This window comes from Furipterus horrens, unplaced genomic scaffold (assembly GCF_987537825.1).
Source record: "Furipterus horrens unplaced genomic scaffold, mFurHor1.1.pri manual_scaffold_1, whole genome shotgun sequence".
In the NCBI taxonomy this organism is placed as follows: Eukaryota; Metazoa; Chordata; class Mammalia; order Chiroptera; family Furipteridae; genus Furipterus; species Furipterus horrens.
In genome coordinates this window covers 200487727-200506949 of record NW_028327171.1, presented here as the reverse complement: position 1 = coordinate 200506949, position 19223 = coordinate 200487727, and the positions used below count along the sequence as shown (strand labels likewise).

Genomic DNA, 19223 nt, shown 5'->3' with positions numbered 1-19223 from the left:
AAGAAAAAATATCACCTTGTCCAGGTGGCTCAATTGGTTAGAGCACCATCCTGATATGTCAGGTTCTGGGTTAGATCCCCAGTCAGGACACAGCCAAAAGTAAACCAATGAGGACATAAATAAGTGAGACCACAAATCCATACTCTCTCTCTCTCTCTCTCTCCCTTTCTCTTTCTCTTTCAAATGAATTGAAGAAAACATAATTATCAAAATAAAATCAGCAAGGGAGATGCAAACATAAATAAGTTATTTTATAAATGGTAATTAGTAAAACAAAAATTTAATATTTTAACTTTGCCTCTGGGAGAGGATAAAGAGATGAATTAGATGAGATTGATATAAACAGATTATAGACTTGGGAAATCAAATTTATGTTGAATAATGCAGGCAGAAAGAACAAAAAGATGAACAAAAATTAATTATTAAAACATAAATAAAATGGTTTTAATTAGATACAATGTTTAGATTCAATATTTTTATTCAAAAATGAGAAAGAAAATGTGTGTTATCAAGAATCATTGCACTAATAAATAATATGGATCCATACTTGAAGGAAACAAGAACATAAAGAGGAAAATATTGGTGTAAAAACACCAGTGGTGAATGATATCACCAGCTAACCATAGAGTTATATAAGCATCTGATATCAAAATAAATATTGGCAATAAATATAAATAATAAAAATATTTAATTTGAACCCAAGTTTAACGTTGTATTAAACAGAAACATAGTTATATTTAGAATAAAATTAATTGATTAAATAATAAAACTTTAAAAATATGAACCATAAAAGAGAAAAATAAATGATATTTTATTTGTATTAAAGCTAAGAAAGCTGTATGTTAGATAATACTATGTTAACTTTTGGAAAGATTTAATATCAAACAACAGAATGACATCTACAAAAATCATAATCAAAGATCTTTATGAAACAAAAAAAAGTTTTGAAGATAAGTGCAGAAGATCTTTATATATAACATAATATAAAATTGTTATATTTAACAAATAAAAGATTCTTACAAGTGAATAAATTTAAAAAAATAGAAAAATGTTATGTAATCTATCCACCAAGGAAAAATGAAAATAGCTAATATATAAAAAAAGAATAGTTTCACTAATAATATCAGTTTTAAATGTCAATGGCATTCTCATTACACATCCAAGACTTCAGGAAAAAATACTGGAATTCAGAGTTGGCAAGATGGGCATTCTTATATTATGAGAGGAAGCATGAAGTAGTACAAACTTAAAATCAAACTTTATACATATTTTAAATTTAATTTTTAGTTTTCTGTTTTTACTATAGAGATTAAGCTGAATATCTATTTTGGGGGGAGATTATTCAAACATTTTCACTGATGAATTTTGCCAAGTCTTTATAGAAGAATTAACACTAATCCCTCACAGAATCTTCCTAAAATTACAAAAGTAGGGAACATTCCCCAACTCATCTTGGGAATCAGTATTGCTCTGATTCCCAGAACAGACAAAGACATCATAAGAAAACCATAGACCTGTATCTCTTAAGAATATAGATGCAAACATCCTCAATAAAAATGGTTATATACCATGACCAACTAGCATGTATGCCAGAAATGCAAAGTGGATCAACATTAAAAAAAATAAATCACCATAGTGATAGAATAAAGATTTAAAACTACACGATCATTTTAATAGCTGCAGAAACAAACAATATTCAATGCATTCTCACAATAAACACACTCAAGTTGGGCATAGAAGGGAACTTCCTCTGCCTGATAAAGGCATTTACAAACAATTCACAGTTATCATCATACTTCATAATGAAAGACTGAACATTTTCCCCTAAGGGTGTTTGTTCTTGCCACATCTGTTCAACATTGTTCCAGAGGTTTTAGTCAAATAATTGGGTAAGAAAAAAATGAATGGATGAATGAATGAACAAATGAATGGATGGCATTGATATTAAGAAAAGAAAATTATCTTCATAGATAACGTAATTTTGTACATAAAAAATTCTAAGAAATCTACTACAAACATTAAAATGAATAAATGAGATTATATATTGATACCCGATTAATATACAAACATCTACTGTATTTCTATACCCTAACATTGAACAACCTGAAAATTAAATTAAGAATATTTCATTTATAATAGCATCAGAAATAATAGAATGCTTAGAATAAATAAGAGCAATAATAGTGTTATTTTGCTGTGGTAACAAATTACTACAAATTTAGTGAGATAAAAGTCACACACATTTATTATTTTCCAATTCTGGAGACCAAAACTTCAAAATAAGTGTCACTGGGCTGAAGGCACAATGTCAAAAGAACTGGTTTCCTCCGGTGTCTCTAACGGAGACTCTCTTTCTCACTTCCCATAGCTCTTACTCTTACCCTTCTGTCTTCTTCCACATTTAAGAGAGCCTTGTGGTTACACTGGGCCCACCTCGGTAATCCAGGACAATCTTATTTTAAGGTCAGCTGATTAGAATCTTAAACATTTGCAATTTTAACTTATCTTGTTGTATTGTATAACATAACTTATTTACAGGTTCTGGACACTGTCCTGCTTACTGTCGTTTTCTATTTTTGTTACTATTGAAAACCTGACATTTAAAAAAATGTTATGTGGAAACTAGAAATCAGATTTCTTCCTCTCCAGGGTTTTTTTGTTGCTGCTGTTGGCTTTGGATTTTTTTGTTTAGTAACTTTTTTGAAATAATTCAGTAAAGTCTATGTCCTTTGTTGTGTGTCACCACAGAAGTCAAATTGTTTAGTTCAGTGGTCAACTAAAAATTGAACAAGTCAGGATTAAATGCCTTGAACCAGTAAGTTAGCCAGTCTTTGGCCAGTGGCTCTGTGTACATAATGGGGCACATTTTCAACTCTGGTAGTTTACAACCCTGCCTCAGCTTTTACTTTCTGCTGACAGAATCCCTCCAGGTCAGTCAAGAGGGAAGAGATTAGACCCTTCTCAATTCTTTGTTGGATAGTCACACAGTTCTCCAAATGCATGAATCCTTTGATATTCCTAGGCATGTGATAGAGTGTTTTAAACCCCCCTTGGACATTTAATTCTCCAGTTTTTCTGCTGAGGAACCTTGGTCAACCACTTGTTTGCTCAACTGTCAGTTGCTGCCTCAGACAGTTGCAATTTTTTAATTAAATTTATTGGGGTGACATTGGTTCACAAAACCATACTGCAAGTGTACAATTCAACAAAACATCACCTGCACCTTGCATGCTGTGCCCATTGCCTAAGCGAAGTCTCTTTTCTGCCCTTTTTCTCCCAGTTGCCCACCTCCACCTACCCCCGCTTCCCTCTCGCTATCACCACACTGCTGTCTGTGTCCGTGTGTTGTATGTATACACGTTTTCTTTTTTTTGCTTAATCCCCTCACCTTCTTTCATCCAGCCCCACCTCCTGCCTCCCCTCTGACAGCTGTCAGCCTGTTTCATGCATCCATGCCTCTGCTTCTATTTCATTCATCAGTTTATTTTGTTCATTAGATTCCACATATAAGTGAGATTATATGGAATTTGGCTTTAGGCAGTTGCAATTTTAAACCATTGCTCTTAATTATTTGCTACCAAAGCTCTACAACTACAAATAGTCCATTTTAACCAAATGAACTCTGACTCAGGTCAAATTTTAAAAATCCCTGAAAATGTACATTTCCAGGGGGTTTCTAGAAAGTTCAAATAGTCACATTTCTCTGAGAACAGGTCTTGCTGGGATCTCCAAACTTGTCCTCTCTACTCACTGACACTGATTTGCACACCTACCATGACTGCAAGGCCACAGCAGAGCTGATGAGAGGGGGCTGGGAATGAAATCAGTCAAAACGTGAAAAGCTTCACTTCTTACTCAGATTCTGCAACTTTTCTTGAATAAATGCTTTCTGGATTGATGCAGGCTATTGGTTAAGGTCTAGAGTTCTGAAAAAAATTTTGGCAATTTTTGCTTTTATGGGAAAATTTTTTAAGGTCTTGTCTATTTTTAGAGCAAAGGGAAGGGAGGGAGAAAGAGAGGGAGATAAACATCAATGTGTGGTTGCCTCTTGAGCGCCCCCAAATAGGGACCTGGCCTGCAACCCAGGCATATGCCCTGACTGGGAATTGAACCGGCAGCCCTTTGGTTCACAGGTTGGTGCTCAATCCACTGAGCCACACCAGCCAGGGCAATGGAGATTTCTGAAGGTCCTTATTTTGCCATTCTGAAAGTAGTTCTCTTTATGATAGGTTTCAACTGAAGTTTAGTCTCATTGTAATATTATTCAGAGATTTTATGTTTTAGGGTTTTTATGGCAAATGAAAGGCTTCCATTAGGTTTGGGTTCCTTTGATACAGTGATATCAATAAATAACAAGTGGGGGACTTCCGGCCAAGATGGAGGCTTAGACGGACACGCTAGGTCTCCCTCTACAACTATAGAGGAATACAACTACTTCAAAACAAAGGATAACTAGAAATTCCAGAAAATAAAACTACACGGAAGTCCAACATATGAAGTTATAAACCAGCGGTGCCATTTGGGCAGGTAAGAGTTAAAGAGGGCAGTGCTGTTTTCGGTCGCACCCTGAGCGGCGGGCAGCGAGGAATCCTGGCTGCGCAAGCCCCTGGCGGTGCGCGACCCCGGAGAGGAATCCCGGCGGCCAAGCCTCTGGCGGTGCGCGACTCCGGCGCTGGGGAGAGTGGCCGCCACATCGCCTTGAACAGTGAGGCCCAGGGGGGCGGGAGGACGGATCCCGGTCTCCTAGCTGAATAACTGTGTGAATCCATCTTGGACCCCCGCCCCCAAAGAAAGCACCACAGGGCTGCGAAATAGGTTGCAGACAGGCAGGCGCCGGTCGCTAATTTGTGACGCGTACACAGGCACTGCCCCCGACAGCCAGCCCAAGAAAACAAAACGCATCTGTCAAAATGAGACAGGCAACTGTAGAAATACCGGTAACACAACTCACCAGGCAGCAGATAGAGAACCTGACAGATGAACAGATAAGAAACCTGTCAGAGGCTCAGTTCTGGGCCATTGTTATCAGGTGGCTTACAGAATTCACAAAAGAGCAGGAAAAAGATATGAAAGAAGCGAAAAACTTTCATAACGAAAGGAACAAAACCGCATACGAGACAGAAGGAAAGGAAATAAAATCCAGAGTTCATTTCAACAAACTGGAATATGGAGAAGGAACAAACAGTCAACCAATGCAGCGAGAGGAAATGGGAAGCAACAATGAAAGGATCAGAAACCTCTGGGACAGCTATAAAAGGCCCAACATAAGAATCATTGGTTTGTCAGAGAATGAGGAAGATGAACTAGAACTTGAAAAATTGAGTGAAAATATAATAAAGGAGAACTTCCCAGACTTGGGGAAGGGAATAGACCTGCAGGTCCAGGAAGCAAGGAGAGTTCCCAAGAGACTGGACCCAGGGAGAACCACTCCAAGACACATTATAATCAAAATGTCAAAAATTAAAGATAAAGAGAGAATCTTAAAAGCAGCAAGAGAGAAGAAAAGAATTATGTACAAAGGGGTCCCAATTAGACTATCAGCTGACTTCTCAAGGGAAACCCTACAGGCAAGAAGAGACTGGCAAGAAATATTCAAAGTAATGAAAATCCAAAACCTACAACCACGAATACTCTATCCAGCGAAATTGTCATTCAGAATAGAAGGACAGAGAAAGTGTTTCCAGGACAAAATAAAACTGAAAGAGTTCATTAGATCCAAACCACTGTTATATGAGATGTTAAAGGGACTGGTTTAAAAAAAAACAGAAGCTAGGGAGATGAAACAAAGGCAAACTAAATAGGCAACGAGAGTGGAAGAGGAACTGTGGGTACGGGAAGCATATTGGGGGGAGGTCAACAGGGAGGGGGAATGGGGAAAGGGAGGGAGATGATATAGGAATTGGGGATCAAGGTAGGAGGGAATGGAATAGACGGAGAGAGGTTGGGAGGAACTGTATGCACAACTAATGGACATAATCTAAAAGGGGGGGACAACTGGAGGGAGGGGGGCCACCGGGTGGAGGGGAGCAGAGGGAAGGGAAATTGGCACAAATGTAATAATTTAATCAATAAAACACATTAAATCTGAAAAATAAATAAATAAATAAATAACAAGTGGCATGTTTGAGCATGCATGTATGTTGATATATGTGAGTATATCCCTACAATCACATGACACCTACAGGAGTATTAGAGGAAGTGGCCAAATTCCTGGTCTAACATCTTCAATTCTGTTCATTTTAATTAAAGAAATATCTACTGATTCCCTATAATATTCCAATTAATCTGCTCTGTTATAAGAACACAGACCCTGGCCTTATTTCACTTATAATATTCTTCAAATATATATAAAATATATTATATATAATATAAAATATATTTATGTATGTATTTTATATATATTACATATATATATATATATATATATTTGCTTCGGAGAAGGAAAACTCTGACTCCAAAAAAGCTCCGCTGCCTTGCGGCATACCTCTTCAGGGGAAAGGCTAAGGGAGTAAACCCCGACAGAAAATCCGGAGCCGGAGTCCCTAAGGCGGTTTGACGTTGTAGTCAACACCGGCAACTCCTGCGGCGCACCTGAAGCCAAGCTGTATTGACCCCGTCTTTCCCCTGGACCCTTCAGCTGCGAAGAGAGGGGGGGTCTGCTGCATGGGCAACAGCAGACCCTCCATATCACCCTGCCCAGGCTCTGTAGCTTCAGCTTCACTGGAGAGGGCACTCCAGCGTCATCGCAAGATGTCGATTCAACACGGGAGGAGACAGATACCGTGTCACTCCCGAGTCGGACTGCACAGCCATTCTCGGCGGTGCAGATAGACTCTTAAGAAGCTACACCATCGTCTCTCGAGATGGACGGCTGCCGACGACGATATATATTTTTGCTAGAAAGAGGAGATAAGCCAATAGATCCGGAGACAATATTGGTTTCAGAGCAAACCACACACACAAAAAAACATACCAGCAATGGTACTCTTAGCAAATGGTTACTCTGAGCCCATGACTGCTGATGTTTTACATAGGTTTTTCTCACTCAGTCATCACAAAAATCTTATAAACTATGTTATCCCCATTTTAAAATGAGCAACTGAGGCTCTCAGAGGTTACATAAAATGACAGAGCTGCTGCTCTGTCATATCCACACTCAAAAAGAATTCTGACTTCAGGAGGTGCTTCTAATGTATAAGCATATCCTTCCACTTGCCTGAGGAGGGCCCTTGGGCAGTCTCCCCAAGTTTGCACTGAGCTGTGAGACTATGCAAAATGCTTTCTTAACACTCTTCTCTATGGTGATCATGTTTTACTTTTAGAATCAGACAAGAAATGCATTTAAAGAAGTATGATATTTCTTTCAATGCTCAGCCCCTTCATGTCCTTCATGTAAAAGTGACAAGCTTTGCTAAGAACAGAAGCACAACATACATCTCCTCAGAAAATACGAAGTAGAATATTTTTATTTAACAAGTATGTCTAAAAACTATCTTGGTAAGTCTCTGGCCAGTTAGTTCAGTTGGTTAGAGCATTATTTCAATACGCCAAGGTTGTCCAAGGTTGTGGGTTCGATTCCTAGTCAGGGCATATAGAAGAATCAACCAATGAATGCATGAATAAGTGGAACAACAAATTGGTCTCTCTCTTTCTCTCTCTAATGAATAAATTAAAAAAAAACTATCTTGGTAAAAATCTAATGAGGTTTCTGATTATGAAAGCATCTACCTCTGAAACTCAGGAAGGTGCAGAACATCACAATTTTAGGGAAATGATACATCAATATCTTCATTATGCTTTGAAATTTGAACTCTAGACCTTTTGTTTCTAGCAAATAAAAAGCTTATCCATGCTTCTGTTCTTTTAAAAAAGTAAATGACATACTTGTCAAGAAGTGTTCATACTACAGTGTTAGATGCATATAAATACATGAATAGGTAGCTTGTACAGGGAAGAGAGAGAATGAGGGATTTTGGAGAGGGCCATTTATTCACAATCATAAATCACCTTATAAGGGGAGAAGTTATGTTTAATAGGATACTGTCAGCTCTATTTCTGCCTCAGGCAGTGAACTCAGGAAAAAAACACAGCACTGTGAAATTGTTTAAACCACTAATCTCAACTGCTTTCATTTCGTAGAGCTATCTGGGAAGATGCATGCTGTTTCACATAATGAGCTGTGGTTGTACACAAGAATATGCAACCCTAAGCATCAGGAAAAATGGGCATTGTGTTTACATTCAAAACCATGCTATTGTCAGTGAGCATTTAATTGGTATAACTAAAGATCAAATAACATATGATTAAGTTAGTGTAGCATGTATTTTATTGATCTATTAATACTAACCCATAGAATGATATGCAACTGTGTATTTCAGTTGCTCAAGACATGTCTAAATGCCTATGGTCACAGGAGGTCAAACACTACATGCTTCACATTATTTAAAAACAGAACCAAATGAAAAAACTATTTAAAAAATAATTTTTGGTGTTTCTGGCCAAAATTTTTTTCTTCTAAAACGTAATCTAAATTATATATATATAATGTACAAGATTCATTCTCTCTTCTGTAAAAAAAGAATACAAAGAGTTAATCTATGTAATTTTTAAATATATATTTAAATGCTAAGAACCGATAAATAACATGTCTTTTCGCAGTAATTATATTTCTCTTTTTGTTTATAACTGTTTCTATGATTAACTTGGTAAGACCTTGAGGATGATGTTCCCAATTAATTTTTCATGGACAGTGCTATTTTAATGGAGTTTGGTGTAACTCAGACATTGCAATAGACTTTTCCTTCTTAGCCCATTGTATTAAAGGCTACTTGTTTTAGAGCAATTTTTGAGCTATGAGTACTTTAAGTTCTCAAAATTCCTATGGATGAATAAAAAAATTGTGGGTAACATTTATTGAGCCTACATGTGCCAGGTTTGTGTTTTTCATATGCTATTGTCTTCACAATCGACCAAAAAAGTAGGTATTATTATTATACCAATTTCACAGATGAGAATGCTAACAGGACTAGCAAAGGAAAAGCTAGTATTCCAACAAGGGAACTTGAAACTCCATTTGCCAACTGTTGAGACACTTCTCCCTTGCACTGGAGTATGCTTAAGTTTCCTTCTTTTTAGCATTATACTTTTGCTCTTTAAACAGTGCAAAAACAGTGCCAGTGTTCCACTGTGTTGTTCCACTCAATCATCACTCAGTGACAAATGAAAAACTTTCAAGAGCTAGTTCATCAATCTACCAAGTAAATGCACAGGGTACTTTACCTTACCAATGTGTGATTGCCTTCTATGGGTAAATATGTAATACCAGCCAGTTCTACAGTGGTTGAGTTACCCATGTCATTTCTAAGAAATGTCCTGATATACAAATCCTACTAAGGAACCTACAGAGTTAGATATAAACAAAGCCAATTTACTCTGTAAATAATACATGGCAATAATCAGTCATGTGTATAATGTTATTCTAGAACAATACATCCTTTTCTTCAAACTATATTTTATTGATTATGCTATTACAGTGGAGATAGCCAACCTAAGAGATGCAGAGTTCAAAACACTGGTGATGACAATATAGCCTTTGTAATAAGAGTTTTTAAATGCCTTTAGTATGTATAGCCTGTATATTTGTACAATGTTTATAGTTAAAAGTTTCCCACATGCATTTTCTTTTTTGAGTATGTTTAGTAATGTAAATGTTGAAAATATTTAAATAAAAATAATCATTACCATTAAGGAAAAGGAAAAATATGGCTAACATTTATTGAGAATATTCACTAATTGAGGAAGAAACTAGGCTCGAATAGGGATGTGAGCATTTGGACAAATGAGACTTCTTCCTTTTTTGATTTTAGGTATTTTTGCCTGTTTGGTTTTGTTTTCCTTACTTCGTCCTATTACCTTTAAGGATGTATTTCTCTTTTGACTCATCTAAATCCATAGCATCCAGATTCTACATTCACCTGCCAGGTCTTCCTGATTCCCAGCTCTACAAAATCCATTCTTCTTGTCGACTTCAAAACGTAGGGCTTAACAACCCCACCTTAAATTAACTTTTACTATCTATCTATCAATATAATTTATAATATGATATCATTGTAATTAAATCACTTATGTATTCCATGCTTTTTAAGTACAAATTTTACTTGATCATTGTAAATTACCTTTAAACATATAACTAAATTACATTTGTTACATTGTTTTTAAAAGTTTTGAATCTATATTTATGATATGAACCTACAGCTGTGATGGAGGTACTACATTTGTTTAGTTTATAATCATGTTTATGCTAGATTTGTAAAACCAATACTAAAATTTATTTTTTATTTTCCTCCCTCCCCATTCAATAAGCCTAAAAATTAACTGATTTACATTTTTAATAAAATTTTTAAAACTCAATCATAAAACTGCTCAAGATGGGAATGCAAGGTAGAAGTTCTAAAATTAGGTTTTTCTCAAAATTAATAATCTATTCTGGGTTTCTGTTTCATCTTATTCAGTATTGGCAATACTTCTTTTTATAAAAATCTATTGTTTTATGAGAAATCCAAACATATATAGTTTTTAGTCTTTACCTATGTGGCTTTAACTCATTCTAAATGGCTAGGTTTATATTTATACTTCTCAATTTTATTTCTCCTGCAGTATCTACTTATTTTATTGTAATTCCTCGCATTATTATTTTGTCTTTCAAAATCAAACTTGAATATATATTCAATATTTCATTCTAATTTATTAACTTCTAGTTTATATTTATTCATACTTTTACTTTTCTGTACTACATCAACTGCTTGTACTTTTTAATTTGAATTCATTATGCACTTAGTTTTATTATTTGTTTAATAAGGCAGCATTTACAGCAATGAATTTTACTCTGAATACAGCTTTGGTTACATCTCAAGTTTGATAAGTATTGTGGTTGTGATTGTTTACCAGCTAGGTAATGACAGTTTATAGTTTCTCTTTGACCAATATTTATTTCATTGTTTTTAATAATTCCAGAGTTATTATATTTTAGTAAGTATATGCTATCATTTTTTTTATTATGAATATTGCTCACAAATATTGGTTATGCAATTACTTTTCTGAAAAGTTCATTTATGCTAAATTTTTGGTGTAAGATTTACACATTTAAGAAATCTAACATTGAATAATTACACAGAATCTGTATTTTCTCTCATAAAGTACAAAATTCAACATATATACTATTAAATACACTTTCTAGTTTATTAATTTCTCTAATTCCATTATAATTTTGTTTATTTGAGAGACTAAAAGCTGAGAAGGACACTGAAATCTTTGATGGCTATGGCTTTGTCAGAATATTTCTGTATAATACATATTTATAAGATCTGTTATTCTACATATTTTAATATATTATTTGAGTTCTGAGGTGATAGTTATCCCATCAGTTTGGTTTTCACCTGTTAGCCCTCCTTTGCTCCATATTAATATTGCTCTAAGTGTTGTGTTTGTTGTTTATGTCCTGATAATATCTGGCATAGCAAGAGAAACAGGACACATGAGACTGCTTTGGTCAGTCATGGTGTACTACTGTCACCTTGGGGTAGGACTGACCCCCCAAAGAAGTCTGGTCTATGGCACTGTGGCAGAAGAGACAGTGCCTCAAATGTCATAGTGATTGAGAATACATTCAATTCAGAGTTAAAGAAAACACTTGACTAGGAGCAATTACAATTAAAAATAAAATAAAGAAAATGTACAAATTACTTTTTCTGTGTGAAGAGCATCACGATTAGAAATATGTAAGTATATAGTGTGTCTACTCTGGGCAGAATCCAGCAGGTCACAAAGATGGGCTCTAAGGAGGACTATCATGGCATTCATTAACTAAAGAAACAACTACATATTAAATTATCATATTTGAATCAAATTTATTGTTTGATTTCTTAAGTTATGTAATAGATAAAACACATAGAGAAATATGAAAAACGTTATCTTCAAAAATAAACGTTTTTACTGACTTAATTACGTATGCCAAAATAAAAATCAAATGACATAAATTTAAGTTCAAAAAGCATGACTTTCAACAACTTTTACGATATATGCATTATATAAAATATACTATATGCATATATTATACATATATTATATGTATATAGTTTTCAGCATTGACTTGCATAGATTAAGCTCTATAAAACGAGGTCTGATATTTAAACTCTTTCAGAATTGATCTCAGACTGATGGTTATCAGAGGGGAGGGGGTTTGTGGAACTGCATTAAAAGGGTTATAGGATTAAGAAGTACAAATTGGTAGTTATAAAACTGTCACAGGGATGTAAAGTACAGCATAGGGAATATGTCAATAATATTGTAATAACTGTATGGTATCAGGTGGGTACTGGAAATATCAGGAGAACCACTTTGTAAAATACGAGATCTGTCTGAAGAACATCCAGCCATGGTTAACAGAATAAGAATGGTTTGTTCAACATCGATGTAACCTTGCAGCCAAGGAGAGTGGACTGGAATGCACATGTGTGAACAATGACGACTTCACTGTACTAGTCAGTGGGGGTGATAGACACCATTGAGCATGTGTACTGTGTGGCTGTTGCATTCAAAATGACTGAGTAGAGCAATGAACATGCACCCAATAATGCATTAAGCTTGAACATTCTTCTGTGGAAACTATTTGGATGATTCAGAAGGCATTTGGGGATGATGCAATGAGTTCAGCACAAATAACAGTGTGGCACAAATGCTTCAAAGATGGTCAAGAATCTGTCGAAAGTGATCCATGCTCTGGGAGGCCTGCACCGAGCAGAACACCTGAGAGTGTTGAGCATGTACAGGCTGCAATCAACAGATTGGAGACTGAGTGTGAGAACTAGAAGCTGACCTGGGGATTCTAAAACCTACTATGTCTGAGATTTTGAAACATAATCTTGGCATGACATGTGTCATGGCAAAATTTGTTTCTCGGCTTCTGCTACCAGAGCAGAAGGAACACTGTGCTGCAGTTCCTAATGACTTGATTCAAACTGCTCCAGTGAACCAGACTTCCTCAAGAAGGTCATAACCAGAGATGAATGATGGGTCTACAGCTATGATCTGGAAATGAAGGCCCAGTTGTCCCAGTGGAAACTGTCTGGTTCTCCACACCCAAAGAAGGTGTGGCAAAGTTGCAGCAAGAACAAGACCTTGTTAGCTAAGTTTTTTTGAATGGGAAGTCACAAGTACGCCCCTCCTAGCCAAACACTTAAGAAGTAGTACTATCTCAATGGTCTTCATCAGTTGAGAGATGCAATACAACAAATGTGGCTGCAGCTACAGAAAACTGGTGACTAGCAGCTTCCTCAAGGTAACCCCCCTGCTCATGCATCATCTTCTCATGCAGGGATTTTTGTGAAACATCAAATCACCCAGGTGACTCAGCCCCACTACAGTCCAGACTTGGTGCTCTGCAACTTTTGGCTTTTCCCAAAACTAAAATCACCTTTGAAAAGGAAGAGATTTCAGACCATCAACGGTATTCAGGAAAATACTAAGGGGCAACTGATGGCGATTGGGAGAACTGTGAGGTCCCAGGTGCCTACTTTGAAGGGTACTGAGGCATCATTGTTCTATGTACAGTGTTTCTTGTATCTTGCATTTTCTTCAATAAATGTCTCTATTTTTCATATTACATGGCTGGATACATTCTGGACAGACCTCGTATATGACTGTCTAAGCACTACGCTGTACAACTGAAACCAAAATAATAAGGAATGTAAGCTGTAATTGAAAAATATAATTTTAAAAAGATGATTTCTACCCACATTTTTTTAAAAAGTTTTTTATTGTTATTTGGATAATTATTCATTTTCATTAAATCTACAAAGGAGTGTTTGCTGTTGAATAGTACTCACTTAAAAACATTTACAGTTAAATGTCTTTTCTCTCATTTTTATCTCACATACTAGAAAAAAGCAAACAGTATAGCTGCATTTTACTAACATTCTGCCAAAGACACTACTGAATGTAAATTCATATTATGAGTGAATAATGATATATTTTACCTCATTTTAATTTCAGTAATTGAGTGGGAAAACAGGAAGACCTATTAAAAGAACGCTGTGCTGGTCAAGCTCTAATGAGAAAATATCTGAGTCTCTGGCTGCCATGGTAACAGGGCATTATGGAAATCTGATTAGCATGCCCAGCAGCTACATAAGCAATAGGCTATACTTCTAATTGCATTGTCTCTGCTTGCAAGATGGGCTTTATGTTCCTAAGAGATGAGAGGTGGTATGGCTGTGTTTCTCCATATACCAGATATGGAATGCACTATATGTTCAAAAATTAAATTTACACCTCTAGCACTAGAGGTAAATTGCATTTTGAGAAAATTTTCAAAAAAAGAGTTCACGCTTCTCATTAACTCAGAAATTTCTGAAAAACTTAGGTTTTTTAAATTTCTAATTTCATTGACATCATACCAATATAAAATTAAAAATAAAAAATTTCATGAAAACAAATCAATAACAGCCTTCTTCAGAACAAAATGTCCCAATGGACTGGTTTAGAAACTGCACCAGAACTGAGTCTCCAGGAGTAGTAAGACCAGAGAAAGAGCCAGATGCAAGCATGTTTACAAATGCTGAGTGTAACGATGGATAACAGACACGGGGTTGGGGTAGGAGTTGACTACAGGCAACTATGGGAAGAGCTTTTCAGTGTATCTGTGTGTTTAATAATATCTTTCCTTCTGTGCCCTTGGCCTTTGCAGTATAAAAATTCAATGAATTCTGAAAATTATAGAACTCAATGCTTTCAGTTCTACTTTGTTCTCTTTAATATCTTGAGTGTCAGTGAATTTTTAGCAAAATTGATCACTGCCTTCTGATCCTTTTTGCCAGATAACTTAATTCTAAAAGAAAAACCTGCAAGAGTAGATGAGGCAAAGTAAACGCTAGCATACATTATTGACTAGAAACCTGTGTGTCTTGTCAGAGCTTGTGAATACAAGAAGCATTAATAACACTTCTTCTCGGAAGCTTTTTACTCTTGTTAAATGCATCAGCACGTGGACTAAGTTTTACAGGTACCAAATATCAAAAGCAATCAATCTAAAGCCAATATAATGAAAGCTAAAGGAGCATTTATCTACACTGTCCTAAATTCAGTGAGGGTGTGATGTTGCAGAGAGAAAAAAAAAATGTCATCAAAACCAGCAAAGTACAAAGTTTCACTTTTACAGGGTAAGTCTTAGAGCTCTATTGGACTGTGTGCTTGAAAATGTGCTAAGAGGATAGATCTCATGGTAAGCATTTTAATGATAGTGATAATAATAATAATAGATAAGGTGGGTGGCAGGAAACTTTTGAAGGTGATAGAAATATTTATAGAATAAACAGTGTTGATGGTTTCAGAATGAATACTTATCTCCCAACTCATCAAGTTGCATATATTAAATATGTACAGCTTTTGTCCGTTATTTCTATTTCAATTTTAAAAAGCCAGGAGGAGGAGGAAACAGAATGCACAAATGTATTCCTTGGAGAGATCAGGCTGGTTCAGGGCTTATGAGCACTGACCTGGGATGGAAGCAGCAGTGGGAAAGCCAGTCAGTGTGGCCAGTTCCTGTGAGAAGCACGTTGCCCCTGGGGAGCCCCACGGCCTTCCAGAGGCGGTCCTCGCCACAGGAGACCAGGATGTCTTTGTCGGGGTGCACGGCAACGCTGCGCAGGGAGAAAGAAGGGAGAGTGATGGGGAGCTGAGAGCGAATGCTGTCACACTATGAACACATGAATGGCAGTGACTTTCTCACTCAGCAAAGCAGGAGCTTTCCCAGGGTGCTGGCCTGCAGCCCAGGGGAGACAGACTTTCCATCCTGGCTATGGCTTTAATACTAATCGCTTTTTGATCACCGTCAATCTAATTAATTTCACTGGATTGCAGATTCCTTATGCGTCAAGTGAGACGGTTGGTTTAGGTAACTGCTCATGTCTAATTCTAATTAGAAAATAATAATTCTGTTTTTGGGGGTTTTTTTTTTAGGAGGAAGAAGTGATGCCAGTGATAATTTGGTGTTAGTGCAGTTGGACCAGTAACTATGCTTATTAAGAAAATAAAAAAAAATTTTCAGGCATTATCAAGGAAAAGATCATGAATCATAACCACTATCATAGTCCTTTAATAAACACTATAAATGAAACGTTAACTCCATGGCCTACTATCCACACAAAGCAAAGGCGCTCAAATTCTGTGCTAATATGCCACTTAAACTGGCTTCAGTCAATGCACAGTATACAAATGACGGTAATGAATTCAGGATGCACAAGGCAATTCCCACTCTGTGAAGGCAAAGAGGGAAATGAGAGAGAAGTATGTAAAATAACGATTAACATATTAAGCAATATTATTTGAACTGGGCTATGATCACTGTGGCTGTTTAAATATTGGAGCTACACCATACCAAAACGAAGAGTCTACAAGGTTAATGCCTGACATTTTATCTGTGGCAATGTTTTAACCTTATTTATATAGTTTCATCTGTGCCTTACAATGTAATGGAACAAATGTGCCCAGTGTTAAGCACCTGTCAAAATACCAGCCTGAATGTTAGCGACAAATTGTTCGATTTCAACATAGCCATCTCAAAGCTAAGGCATAATGCTTTTACTTGCCCAAGTAGTGAAGTGAAACAATGACTTAAAAATAAAAATTATACATTCATTTCTCACAAAGTACATTCTCTGAACAACCATGTTCCTTTCTTCTTCAATATAGACTTTAGGAAATTAAGTTCCTGAAGAAATAATGGTCTCAGTCTATTCCTACAGGGGTAGCTCCAGGGCTTACATGAGATTAAAACTTTTCTCACCATAAATCCCTCCTATTAATACCACTTAACCTCAATATTTGGAACTGAGGATTCACTTCCTTGCATTAGACCTATATAATTTTGGAAATCTGCTGGGGTCAACCTGTGTTTCAAATGTTCAACTCACAGGCTTGTGCCACTGTGAGCAGGGCCTCCTGTCTAGTGAGACAATGCTTCATTTCTCTCCAGCACTTCCCTGCTCAAAATAAACACAGTGGAAGGGAAATTTTTCATTTTGCAATTCATCATCATGTTGGTTTGTGACTTTCAGAAGGCCAATTCAGGAGAGGAATTTATTACAGCTCAAACTGGGTAGAGGATACATTTATAGAACTTAATTAGAAGAAAAATATGATGAGAGGTAAAAAATGTCAGACTGAAATGAATTCTGTATTCAAATACACATAAGAAGGCAGACCAAATCCTTGAAGCAACTGAATATGATGTATATGGGCTCCCTGCTTTCCTGGCAGGCACGTGCACACTTGAGTAGATGACAAATTACCCTCTTTAAGTGAAGATAACTAAATCATTGATGTCTTGACGAACTTTGAAAGATAAGTTTCCCAAATGACTTTTGGGAGGGGAGCTATTTGTAAAAGTTAAGGAAAAATACAAACACAGATGCATTGGTGACTAATCAGTTTTGGAAGTGTTTTTCCAGACTCTTCTTATCTCTCTGCTTTGGAGCCTCCTCCATCCTGTCTGCAACTCCTACTTCCTCTCCACGTGACTGGTCACACTCTCTCCTGTCTTTGCCCACACAATCCTTTTCTGACATGGGTTCATTTTATAAATTTCTCTCATAAATTTTTTTTTGTTCTAATCATTCTGCACAAATTTCAGTCAAACGCTGATATTTTATTTTTCAAAGAATGTATTTTACTTCATCCATTGAATGGTCTTTCAATGAAAAGAAATATTTCCAGCGTATATCAGAAGGCACTTAATGCTTCACAACAATCAGCCAATAAACACTTCTTATTGACTCGATCACTATATAAGGGCATCAGCAAAGACTAGGTCCTAGTGGTTAAGATCTCAATCGAGAGTTGTAACTCCCAACCAACCCAGATCACTGGGTGATGATCAAGATGGAGAACACATGGACCAGAAATACTTCCCCAGACACAGAAGTTCAATGTTATTACCGACTCCATAATGAACTACGGGTGCCTTCCTCCTCCATCACCATCAATTAATGGTAATGAGATCAAATATTGTTTGAAAACTCAATGTACACCAGAACTTGTACAAAGTGCTTTTAATTTTCATAAGGGAAATGAAAGCTCATGAGAGCAGGGGTTATAGCTGCTCTGTTTGCTGCATCCTTTCTGTATACTCACCCCCATCTATGCTGGCATATAGCTACTTAAAAAATGCTCGTCAAATATCGGGTTGAATGATTGACTTTGGTACTAATAGTTTTGTGATTTTATGACAAAGTAAGCAGAGGTTGACTTATGTAAATTCTCAAGTTCACATTTGGTAATGGAAAGAGGCTGACTTTGAATTCAGGACAGTTTGATTTTGAGGCTCATGATTTTAGTTACTTCCACTTAGTTTTAATCTTTCACAGTTTATTATTTATATGTGTATTTTAAAAATCAATAATTATTATTATAAAGATTGCAGATAATTATTATCATTTGCAGTAACTACTTAAGCCATTTAGTCACTACTAAACCCTGAGTTAAAGAAACCATCTAGGAGTCGTGAGGGTGTATATTGGACCTGAGCCACCTGACATAATAATCTTAGGGGAATTGGAGGACCCTGTCCTTTACAGCTAACAATTCTCTGGTGCTATAGGAAAAACCAGGTGACAGCATCCCTCCCACATCCCTGTCTATGCAAGGCTTCTGTGCTGATGTACTACATTCTGTACTTGGTAAGGTACTTAATCTGTTCTCTTGTGCTAAAATTATGTGCCTTGTTTTGTACTTCAAGTTGTCAGAGAACACTGCCTTTATTTCACCTATTTTATAGAGCACACTATAAATAATAAATGTAGGAGAATATTTAATAAGCACTGATAATTTTCCTAGTATACTGAGTCAAGTCTTATCATTCTATTTATCTCTGATCAGTCTTTTGAAGAAGCTGCAGAAGAGAAATAACTATCACTCTATTAGAATCAGTTCTTTATCCTTAAAATTGCACACATTAGCACATTTAATGGCCATAACACCCTATGAATTAGGTCTACTATTATCCCCAAGTAGCACATGGTGGAACTGGGGTACAGAGAGGTTAAGTAATCAGTTCAAGGTCATGAATTTATCAAGTGGCAGATCCAGGGCATACATTTCAGTGGATTGTGGTCAGAGGCCATGCCTTTCTGTAGAGTGAGCTCAGAACCTCAGCAGCCTTTTCTTTTCAA

General features: G+C 36.3%; 1 protein-coding gene across 1 annotated transcript in view; it reads right to left on the bottom strand.

The window, feature by feature from the left end:
• The window catches only part of SPAG16 (sperm associated antigen 16), a 743404-nt gene that overhangs the window by 383619 nt on the left and 340562 nt on the right, over positions 1-19223 (bottom strand). The window contains exon 11 of the mRNA XM_090288280.1: positions 15552-15695. Coding sequence (XP_090144406.1) covers positions 15552-15695 — 144 coding nt within the window. The remainder of the gene's footprint in view (positions 1-15551; positions 15696-19223) is intronic.